The sequence below is a fragment of the Electrona antarctica genome (assembly GCF_951216825.1).
Source record: "Electrona antarctica genome assembly, chromosome: 19".
Taxonomy (NCBI): Eukaryota; Metazoa; Chordata; class Actinopteri; order Myctophiformes; family Myctophidae; genus Electrona; species Electrona antarctica.
Genome location: NC_136800.1, coordinates 969,817 through 982,316, shown reverse-complemented (window position 1 = coordinate 982,316; position 12,500 = coordinate 969,817). Strand labels below are relative to the sequence as shown.

At 46.4% G+C, this 12,500-nt stretch overlaps 1 protein-coding gene across 1 annotated transcript in view; it reads left to right on the top strand.

The window, feature by feature from the left end:
- Positions 1-69: 69 nt before the first annotated feature.
- LOC306943765 (uncharacterized protein) overlaps positions 70-12,500 on the top strand; it is a gene marked incomplete at both ends in the record, with an annotated part of 110,756 nt that continues 98,325 nt past the window's right edge. The window contains one exon of the mRNA XM_079530295.1: positions 70-1,737. Coding sequence (XP_079386421.1) covers positions 70-1,737 — 1,668 coding nt within the window. The remainder of the gene's footprint in view (positions 1,738-12,500) is intronic.

Below are 12,500 nucleotides of genomic sequence, written 5' to 3'. Positions count from 1 at the left end.
AATGAGCGGGCGGGCTGCACGGCACCACGGAGGGAGCGAGAGCAAGAAGACGCGCCTATTATTAAAGGGATGCGGCATCGATGCGCGGGAGCTGTCCATCAGCACCACCACCAGATCCCCCTCGTCGGAGGAGGAGGAAAGCAGCCAGCAGCAGCAGAGACAACCGGCGACAACCGAGACCAACAACCCGACGTCCTCCTCCCCGGCAACGGCGCCCCCGTTTTCAGTCTACCGCCTCCGCCCTCTTCTTCTTCTAACCACCACCGCCAAAGAGGAGACCGCTCTTCTTTGAGCACCACCACCAGCACCACCACCACCACCGCCGCTTGTTACCGCCAGAGCCTGCAGGAGCTGCCGTGTCTGAGCCAGCCCTCTCGGAGAGGAGCCGCGGATCGCAGCGGTGCAGGCGGCGTCGCCGACACCACCACTACGCTACCTCTGGTGAGCTACAACGACATCGCCCCGCCGCCGCAGCGACCTTCACACCGGGCTGGCGAACCCGCCGCCGGGCAGCCACAGACACAGGTGTGTCAGCAGAATCCCTGGGCCGCCGCGGCGAGCGCCGGCTCCTCGCAGCAGAAGAACAAGGAGCCTGTTTTCCCGAGCTGCCACTGCAGTTTTCCGGAGCAGGATCAGGCGAGCCTCTCTCATCACCATCGCCAGCCCCTCGATTCTTCTCTCCCACCACCGCAGCCCTCCTCCTCCCCTTCTTTTCCGCCACCTTTGCCGCCGCCGCCGTCCTCCTCCACCTCCCGTCGGACGCTTCCCAGGGAATCTAAACGGGAAGACCGTTTCCAAAGGAGTGCCAATAATCATCATCAACAGGCGAGCATCGTGGAACGTTGCAGGGGAGGAGGAGGGGGAGGAGGAGGAGGAGGAGGAGGAGGAGCGGGAGGGCAAAACCGAGACCAGTTGTTGCAGCAGCAGCAACAGACTCATTTAAGACCCCAACAACACAACAGGGACCCCTCCCCTGAAGAAGGAATCCGAGCAACAATAAACTCGCAGAAAGGCGGGCGCCCTACTATAAATGCATGTGAGTCAACCGAGGCTAACACTAGGAGAGCGTTCGAGTCTCAGACGACTCAGGAGCCGCCGCAGCAGCAGCAGCAGCAACAGATCATCCCGCAATTACGAGCGCAGCAGCAGCTACTGGTGGGGAGCAGCTTGCCTATCAACTACTGCGCCAGCAGCGGCTCAGCTGGAGAGCTATGTAGGACTAACCACCACCACCAACAACACCAACAAGCTCCACTGCTGCATCACCACCAACAGCAGCAGCAGCAGCAGCTGCAGCAGCGGCAGCAACCACCGCAGCAGCAGCAGCAGCAGCAACAAGGCGCACCACCGCCGGGGCCATGTCCCCTGCAGCAGCGCCCACAGCACTGTGAACAACAAGACCGCAATAAGTCTGGGGGGGCGAGGAAGATCACCACCACCAACACCACCACCACCACCACCACCACGGCCGGACAAAGCGACCACTACTACCAGCAGCAGCAGCAACACAACAACAACAACCGAGACTACTCCTCCTCCCGTGCAGATCGCTCGGTAACGCAGCCTGCTGCATATAATAACGCCGGGAACAACTCGTCTGTGACTACTGGCAGCGGCGGCAGCAGCAGCAGCGGCAGCAACAGCAGCAGAAACAGCCCAAACTACGGCTCGAGCTATCACCTGTGGCCGGAGAGCCCTCATAAAGGAGAGGAGAGGATACGCATTGATTACCATAAGGTATGGATCATGTCTTTATTTCATTGCTTTATATGCATTAGTATAGGAAAATCGAAGCTATATGCTATTATATAGTTGGCCTCGGATTATATATAAGAAAAGACAACAAATTGTCCTTTAGCATTTCCATCCAATGACTGACCACGCCTGTCATATGATTTTCTTTTTTTTGATAGAACACAGACAGTGCAGGCGCGTGCGGGTTTGTTATATGCTTTGCGTGCATGTGCGAGTTGGGGATTCAATCGATATATATTATAGGATGGACAGACGTGCCTTTCACGCACGTTGATTCACAGGTGTGTGTGCGTGTGTGTGTGTATAAGGATAGGCTACCGTCGTACATTCACATCAGGTTCTATAATAACCACTGGCTGGCAGCTAAGTGTGACACGCACCTAGTTCCTCCGTGCACGCACGAATGTGCGTCTTTCTTTCTTTCTTTCTTTCTTTCTTTCTTTCTTTCTTTCTTTCTTTCTCATATAGTTATATTCTAATATATACTGTATATTATAGCTTTTAGTCTCCACATCTTTTGCTAAAACACACGCATGCATGTGCGAAACACATAACACGCACGCACGCGCGCGCACACACACACACACACACACACACATGCACACACACACACACACACACACACACACACACACACACACACACACACACACACACACACACACACACACACACACACACACACCTGTTCCTTTTGTTGCAATGCTGCCAGGCCTATCTTGTTGTTATGACAATATTCAAACGCTGTTCCCTGTAGAAGAACACAGAATGAGTAAGTCGTTGCTGTTGTTCTTCTTCTTGCTATAGTGGTAGCGTCTCTCTCTCTCTCTCTCTCTCTCTCTCCGCCAAACAATCTGCGTGTTTTGGCACCGAGCCAGAGTTATGACAAAACGCTTCTGTGTATCATCATTATCTCTCGGTATCTCGCGCCAGGTCCCCTTTGGGTGCTTTGTCTACTGCAATGTAATGAGTATAAATACACGGACTATATGGGCTGTCAGTCACGCATCATATTCGGTCAGTAGGCCTATAGCTTATAGTGTTGCTGCATGTCAGTGCTGTATATAAAGTTGTCTTGTGCTCTATACAACAGTGCATGGTTTTCAAACTTTTTCACGTCAAGGCCCATTATTGTTTGGGCATTTGAGCCACGCGGACGACCACCATTTGATGACATGTAGCCCCTCAGACCCATAAATTAAAGAATGTTTTGTTATTTTGTCCACAATTCCATGCTGTACCATTAGAGAACAGGCAAATGTATTGATCAAAATAACAATTGTGTAGACGTCTTGTAAATTAAGTAACGCAGATGCTTAACTCTCTTCTTGAGAGCGTAAGATGAAACCAAATGGACCCGGAAGGGTCCATTTGGTTTCATCTTACGCTCTCAAGAGTTAAAGATCTTAGAAGGGTCCATTTGGTTTCATCTTACGCTCTCAAGAGTTAAAGATCTTAGAAGGGTCCATTTGGTTACCAACTTTTCATCATTTAGCTGCATGGGGACCACCTGGAATCCCCTCAAGGACCACTACACTGGTGGTCCCCGGACCACTGGTTGAAAACCACTGGTCTATACAAATTTACAATATACAGAGTAGATTTATAACAGCCTCGCCATGGTCAAGATCTGTACACTGCAGTCAATATGCTTGCTGTTCAGAATCACTTGAATGGCCTGTATAGGCTATGTAGTTACAAGCAATTTGACTTGATGCATTTCTCTTAGAACAAGACAAGAAGACAGCTAATGAGAGAGCTTAAATTATAATAGTAATAATAATAAAGGCATGAAGGCATAACACTCATTAAAATAATAACTAGATAAAGTGTCCCTCGGGGCACAGGTCTCCACCAGGCCAGGTCAGGTTGTGGCCTCCTGGTGGCGCTATAATAGGCCAATGTGAAAAAGGGTGCCATTTCTTCTTATGCCTTGGATGGAAATTCGATGATTTGAGGCATTTTGTTCCAAAAAAAGTGTTTTGCAAAAATCCACCTGTTGGTGGCGCTATAACAGGCCAATGTGAAAAGGGTGGGATATAGGAAAGTCTGTGAAAGATTTCACACAAATTGCATGCTGCGTTCTTGATGTGAGGCTTTTTGTTCAAATCGGGCCAACCCTGCAAACTTTGAAAGCCAATGTTAGCCAATTAGGATGGAATATGAAATATCGGAAAGATCTGCCTTGAACACATGACTATAGAGATAGTGTGTAACGATTTGCGGGATTTTTGGACAGAATCTGGAGGAGTAATATAAAAAAAAATTGTTTTTCAAAAGTCGGCCTCCTGGTGGCGCTATAACAGGCCGTTCTGGAAAATTTGGGGCAGAGGTTCATCGTTGGCATCCAGGGAGTGTGTGTGCAAAATTTGGCATCGACTGGGTCAACGGTGCACGGACACACTCACACACACACGGACAGAATGCAAAACATATACTCTCCGGCCTGGTGGAAACAAAAATGATAATGATATAGCCATATATATAGCGTGTCTTGGTGTAGAGTGTTTGATGATGTCAGACCGACTGTCATCGACATCATCAGGATCTTCATATACGGAGACGGCCATATATGGAGCGTGTCACGAGGCGTGATGTGACGAGGTGTGACGGACTGACAACCATATATGGAGGCGTGAGTGACGGAGCGACGGACGTTTTTTTTTTGTAATCTGCGACCTACAGTCGCAATAATAATAATAATAATAATAATAATAATAATAATAATAATAATCTAACTATAAATGCACCAAGTCTCTGTCTGTGTGTGTGTGCTGTTGTAATCCACGTAACTCGAGAACCGTTCGCCCCACCGACTTCAAGACACAATTTCCACCCCACCACAGGGAGTGCAGTGCCCGGTGTCGAGTCGGTCGGACCCACGGTTGTCCTGAACCGCCCCAAAAAGGCCTCTGCCCGGGCTCTGGCCAGGGCCCCTGCCATGGAGCTGGCCTGTTCTGACATCATTCTGACGTCTGCATAGACTCCATATTTGGGCATGCCTGACAAAGAACTCCATATCTGGGCATAAAAGGGACCCAGACATAATATCTGGGTGGGCCATGCATTTCCAACTTGCATCGTTCCAAGTAGGCCAGTGCTGTAGAGGCTCCACGGGCACTGCTCTAGTCTGTAATAATAATAATAATAATAATAATAATAATAATAATAATAATAATAATAATAATAATAATAATAATAATAATAATAATAATTGTAATAATAATAATAATAATAAGGTTGATCACACCAGTGGTGAGCACTACAACTGAACCCAACTCGATTCGGCCACTGGCTTTGATTGGAGTGTCCCATTTGGGTCCAAACATGAACAAACGGCATTACATAAATAAACTATATACACACATTATTCTACATTTCCAGGTTGGTGATGAAAAACCAAATCAGTACAAATCAGAAATCTTAGACCTGCACAGAGCCTTAACCCATTTAGGACTGAGGTCGATTAAGAAAAAAACACTTTTCTGAAAAACCTACAGTATGCTTCTATGTCAGTGGTGCTCAACCATTTTCATGTCAAGGACCCGCGGATTTATCTGTATTTGGCTGCCGACCCCCCCATCTGAAAATATGTTGTTCCAGGGACCCCCCCCAGAAGCACATATTTGAGTTAAAAATGTTCACTGTGAAAGAATATACATTCAAAGATTTGCGGCACATTTTCACGATTTTTCAAAAATAGCAGACCTACAAGCTCATAGCACGGCCGCGCTATGAGCTTGTAGCTCATAGCGCGGCCGTATGAGCTTGTAGATCTGCTATTTTTCAACAGCTAAAGCATAACAAAATGCTTAAAACACCAAAAGGGGTTCCCGCCCAGTAGGGGTTAAGTATCAAAACCTTTTCCACTCTTCGGAGACCCTGTTGTATAGTGCCATGCATGTATTCTGATACTGCTGGGGACATGCTTATCTATTCATGGTTATGGGTTGGATCCCGGTTACATCGTATGAGCTCAAACCAATCCGCCCAGCCACCGGCCCCACCCGCCGCCACCTGTGCCTCAATCCGGCCATTTGAAATCCCTTAAACAAAAACACTCTTATCAGTGTGAGCCTGATAGAGTGTATACAATTACAGGATCCCACAACACACACACGCACACACACACGCACACACACGCACACACACACACACACACACACACACACACACACACACACACACACACCCACACACACACACACACACACACACACACACACACACACACACACACACACACACACACACACACACACACACCCGAAACCCAATAGCTAGGCCCTGCCGAATCGACAGCAGGGTAGTACGATATTGTTGTCCTAGCCTCAATAACACTGCTGTGCTTTGAAAGGTGGCTTGTTGCTTCCTTTGTGATACCCTGTGTTAAAGTGCTCTAATTCCTCTCATCTACACGTATAGGGACAGATAACCCTTGCAAGGGACACTGATGTCCACCAAAATAAAAAAAACAGGATTGATTTTTGGGTCACCTTTAACATTTTTTCATGCAATTCAATTACATTTCAAAGGTCTTTATTGGCATGAGGAAACATACGTTTACATTGCCAACGCAAAAAAAAAAAGTGGAACAATACAATCAAAACAAAATGAATTGTATAATTGAAAGTCAGAATCTCCAATAAATCAATTTCTATGTACCAAGATCGCTCGAGTGCAGGAATACGAGTAGTCTTTAGGGTGGTTGTGTTCCATTTGATATCCTTCTCCTGAGTCCTGTCATGACAGCAGCTCACGAATCTTGCTGCTGTGTTTGCACATTGTTGTACTGCGCCCCGGCAGATATGGGAGGTTTTTTGTCATTAGTCATGTTTTCAAAATCTCTGTGGGTGATTGTAATCTGTGGAAAGTATGCGCAAGCATGCACCATGCACCACCGTGTCCCCCAATGTCCCTCAATTCTGGGAGGTGAAGGAATTGTATCATTTGGAATCGATGATGCCAATCCACTTGTCTGGCCTGGTATAATTATTCAAATGAAGAGTTGTGTGTACCTCCACTCCACACAGATGTGTGCTATCTTACATCCCTCTGGTGTAGTCTGTGAGATGCACGTTTTTAATTGCTTTTCATTTGTATTATTCCATCACAATGTTTCAAATTGGTATTTGGTATCTCTTAGATTTGGTTCAGCCAGCTTCCACGAGGAAGACAGCGATCTTTAATCTAGCCCATAGTCCCTTTCACGTGGAGCGCTTTATTGACTTGCATTGTGGACATATGGCTCAGGGAGATAGAGAATCCTCCTTTGGAATTGGAAGGTTCCCACTTCAATCCCTGGCTCTTCCTCGTGGCTGCGTGTCGAAGTGTCCTTGAGAAAAATACTGAAACCCCTAAAAAATAAAGCTCCCAATGAGCAAGTTGGTGCCTTGAATGCACGGTATCCTCTGGGTGAATGTAATGCACGGTGTACATCACTTTGGAGAAAGGTACTATTTAACGTAACCCGTCAAATATTTAGGATGCACTGTGTTGTCTGACATTACTAGTGGCCCTCGCTCCCTGCCAACGCTCTAGATAAGGCTTAACTTAACCACTTTCAACCTGTTGGGCATGTCGTCATAGGCCAAAATCTTTCAAAAGTTTCCAGTTTTCCACAAACCTTTCCGATGCTTGATTTCAGTCTTCACTATTCGTCATGTTGCGAATTATACAGTAGATGTTGCAGAAAGTTGAAGCCAAAAGCAGAGCCAAACACAGGAAGCAAATTCAAGTTATTTATTCACAATATGTGAATTGGAGAATGGGGAAGGGGCATGGAAACAAACATGATGGAGGGAGGCTGAGGTGAGCAGTCAGGGCAGCTGGCAGGCAGGTATAAGCAGGCAGTTGAACAGGACTTCTGAAGCAGAGGAGAAAGGTGTTAAGTTGCAGGCAACATCTGGAGAACAAGCTAGATAACCAGGAGCACTAGGAAAATACCAGGAATATACTAGATCTAGAAACAACTGGCTAGAATCATGCTACAGACAGTCAGTGGCAGCCTTCCAATCAGCCTTGTCAATTATTCGGCCTCATCCTGTACGTCCACTTACCACTTGTAATAATATAATAATGACTGTCATCTCACGTTGACCTGTGTTGTTTGTTTGTAATTGTTCCCAGTGTGTGCACTCTGAGAGTTGCGATTGCATCATTGTATAGCATATTCTGCCTCCCAGTTATACCTTACAGTAATTTCAAGACAAAGTAACATTGTTTAATCAAGCTGCTTTTGTGTATTCTAATACTTGGCTGTGCTGCATGCTGTTCATGCTTTGTTGAAGTCCGACAATACACACTGACACACCAATAATTATTAAAATGATGACTGACATCATGAACGGGGCCTCCCGATCCTTAAGGCCGCCCCTGCAGACAGTAGGCCTACTAGTGCCGAGGAAGGCTGTGCAATGATCTGGCGATGAGTGAAGGCCCGGGAAGACCGGATGGGTTTAAATACTGTCAGGGCTGATGAGTTTATGGCGTCAATTGAGTGCGATGAGGTGACCACAGACAGGTGTGCGAAGGCTGGAAGCTGGGAGGAGAGCCGACGGCCACACATAGCCACAGTATGGCAACACAGAGAGCCACATAAGCTGTTATGCCAGACCGTATACCAGACAGGCGCGGCCGTTTTCTGCTGTCTGCCGGCGTCTTTTCCGGGTTTTTAGACAGCTGGTGGATGGGGCGGCTGACTGCCGCGGGGGGCAAGCGTTTCCGGGAATCTGGCCGAAAAGAAGCTCCACCCACGCGGCATTCAGCCGCGTGGGTGGAGCTTCTTTTCCATCCACCAGCTGTCTATAAACCCGGAAGAGACGCCCCCGGCAGACAGCTTCCTTTGGCCGCGCCTCTCTGCTCAGGTCTGGAAACACTGATACTGTGACAGTAGACAAAGCAGGCTTAAAGGACCACTTCACCACTTTTCAACTTCTCTTCCTATAATTGGTCCTCACTAATGATCATGATAAAATACCGCAATTTCTTTCTACTCAGTCTGTGTCTCATAGGAGGACTGTGTGCAGTTCAGAAACCCGTCCACCAGTGACATCATCGATGGGGATTTCAAGCCAATAGAAACTACAGGCTTTCTTTTCCTGAAAAGTTGCAATGCAAAAATGGAAGCCATCGTTCTCACGATAATACAAATCTAAATATATTTTAAAACAAATCTTGTTTAAAAAAAAAAGTCTGCCTAACGATGATGTCACTGGTGGACGGATGTCTGAACTGCCCACAGCCCTCCTATATGAGACACAGACCTAGCAGAAAAGAATGGTGGTGTTTTATCATGAACATTAATGAGGACCAATTAAATGAAGAGATGTTGAAAAGTGGTGAAGTGGTCCTTTAAGGTGGTTGGCACACTGGACGCGTTTTTCGGAAAACCGACGGAAAAACGCGGCTAAAAATCCGAAAAACGCAGCAGTGTGCAGGGACCTTTAATTGAGTTGGACCGGGGTGTCTCAGGGTTCTATATGTGGTCCACTCCTTTTTCATACATACGTTTTTTTAAGAAAGCTGTTTTAGAAGCCTTTTTTCTTTAAAGGAGCATTCAGTGATTTGGGTGATTTGGGGGAAAAAAAGGTCCACCCGGTAACAAGATGTGCACATGCACACGCTCTACAGTGGGGGAAGTACAACAGACCAACAGCATGCGCACCAATGCCCGCCCCACTCGATCATGATTGGAGGAAGGCCCCTCTCATCCTGATTGGATGAAGGCTTTGCGACCCAAAGCCCAAACCGAACCTCAGGGGCTCACTGGGGACAGGGAGGAACTCCTTATATGGTCAGCACACTTTATAGTAGGGAGGATTATCCAAAGAATAAGAAAAAATAAGTGATATTTGAATTAAGTGAAATCACTGAATATACCTTTAATCGGGCTCATGCCAGGTCTAACGTCACGAGTACATCCACACAGAACACGAATATAACAAGGCAATATAAATGGACATAATGAATTGTATTCACCACAAATAAAAGCATCATCCTGTTACAGTGCAGTATGAATAAGGCGGCATCACCAAATTGTCCGATGTGTGAAATATTCGCATTGTTTATTCGTCACGCTCCAGATGTTTAACTCATTTTGGGCGGGAACCCCTTTTTGGTGTTTTAAGCATTATGTTATGCTTTAGCTATTGAAAAATAGCAGATCTACAAGCTCATAGCGTGGCACGGAGTGCCGCGCTACGAGCTTGTAGGTCTGCTATTTTTTAAATATCGTGAAAATGTGGCCCAAATGTTTGAATATATTCTGTCAGAGCGTTCATTTTTAGCTCAAATCTTTGCTTCTGGGGGGGGGGGGGGGGGGGGGGCAAACAATTACATATAATTCTGTATTCTGGGCGGTCCTTGACATGGAAAAGGTTAATTGGTTTGTCAGAAAACTGTCGTGACTTTTTAGAATCTGGTGTCAGGCCTAAATGGGTTAAGGATGTGGTTGAGCGTCGTGATCTTTCATGTGAGCGACAGGTGATGTACCACCTCTTAGAGAAGATGAGGGCTGTGCCTGTCATAGCAGAATGGATGGCTACAAGGCGGTAGTAGAGGCTATTACGGTAAAGCCTTTTGTACGCCTCCTGCCAAAGCATGCTCCAACACACTCATAATCACCCTATATGGCATGGAGGAAAGGTCAACACACGATATATCACTACAGCGCGCTGCTTGAGTCACCACCAACTTTCTGTCTCATCATCAGCATTGTGGAGATTTAGTGAGATGAGATTTGTGCATGGTCTTGTGTGCAGACATGCAAAAAAAAAGTCTCATTGGACTATCTAGTTTGCTAATTGGAAATGTTATGAATAAGTGAACTGCCCACTCTCTTAAAAAATTAAAATAAAAAATAAAAAAGAAGACCTTGAACTTTCAATCGGGTATTTGTGTTGGCTCTGAAATGACGCTGAGGTAATTGTAGCTTGCAAGAGCTCAGAACTATTGACGTCGGTGGCGGAACAGCGCTGGCAGTGTTACGATTAGCAAGCGCGCACCACCGCCAGCAGGAACATTACGTTGATTTAAACCTTTCTCTATCGGTCATCTCCACACGGTTGCTACCGGGGGCTCCCCCCTTTGTTTTGTTTTTTCTCTCTCTCTCTCATTAGACAGACGTCCATGTTTCCACTGCCTTAGCTTTCCGTTCCGTCCACAAGGTCAGCCAACACCTTAAAGTAAACACAGTGCGCTGAACAAACAACGGACATATCCACCTAATGGGGCAGAACCCGAGCCTGCATCCTGTGCGTGTATAGTAAGGGAAGGTGTGGTGGCAGATCTCTCTGATAAGGTTGCTAATTGTAGCGAGATACACACATATACACGTATACAGTATAGTAACCATATAAGCAGCAGTTTATTTTCTGCCGTGACCAAGGAGAAGAAGAAGAAGAAGAAGAAGAGAGCATCAACGGGAAGGTCTTTTAATTATTTATCGCTGTTTTGCCTATTTCTTTTTTTGTCCAGTGCATGCGTTTAAAGTGCTACGCTCTACTCCTGCACTGAAATAGATTTGAGTTACCATGTTTGTTGCTATGGAGAGCAAAAGCTCTGTGTGTTGTATGGCAGCGGCGCACGAGGCCTTTTCTCTATCCCTATGTCTCTGGGTCTCTCTCTCTCTCTCTCTCTCTCTCTCTCTCTCTCTCTCTCTCTCTCTCTCTCTCTTTGTTGGTCTTGTTGTTCCGTCTCTCTCCTCTCCCACAGTTGCACTGACCTCGCTCTGAGAATGTGGCGTGAAAGACATTCACTTAGTGTTCACTGTGCCTTCCTCACACGCACACACACGCACACAAGGACGCACACACGCACACACACACACGCATACACACACACACACACACACACCAGACATTTACACGTGCACGGAACATGCTTGTTGCATCGACACATACAGTATACACAACAAACACACGACCGGCGTGGATTATATTAATGCTGCAATTGTTTGCATACAGTACTACCTCACTTGATAGAGTTCACATCTCTCTTTCTACTTTACCCGCAACCCCGCCCGCCCGCCCTAGCTGCGTTTCGTCTGAGTGAGTCCTTACAAGGCGAGGTGTATTGAGTTACTTGCAGTCCAGTTAAATACAAAGAGTGTTGCATGGGGGTTTCCTCGCCTGCCTCTGACTGCCCAGAGTCCCGCCGCCTGTTCCACGGCGAGAGACGTGTCACAGCAGATGTTTTTGCTCTGGCAGCGGCCAAAAGTAATTTGTAAAACTTGAATGTTCGACCCCTGATGACGATTCCCTTTTTTTGTAATGTGTGTTGTTGTTGTTGCTGTTTTTCCCCGCCATGGCACGCCAAGTTCCCACCATGACTCTTTGCTTAATAAATGACCGAGGTTCATTTATATGGTAATTCCTTGTAAGATGCCGGCCAAGTGATGTCAGGCATATAATGTATCGCCGCGATACATAATGCTTTATGGCTAATTACGTTATTGATTCTGAGGCTGTTTCCGCATTATAGGGCTTTTATATTGCGAGACAAAAGATTATGGGAGAACAAGTATAATGCCGTAAGCCCGAAATTGGTCATTCATTACATTGTCGGAGTTTAGATGACTTCAGTTATAGACGAGAATGAGTTTGTAATATTCTTGACACTTCGTGACACAATGTAGGACAGGGTTCCCCAATTAATTTTCCTCAAGGGCCATATTTTGACTAGGGAACCAGGCTGGGGGCCGAGTCCGCTCACGTTTTTTATTTTTTCATTAATTAATTAAAAAT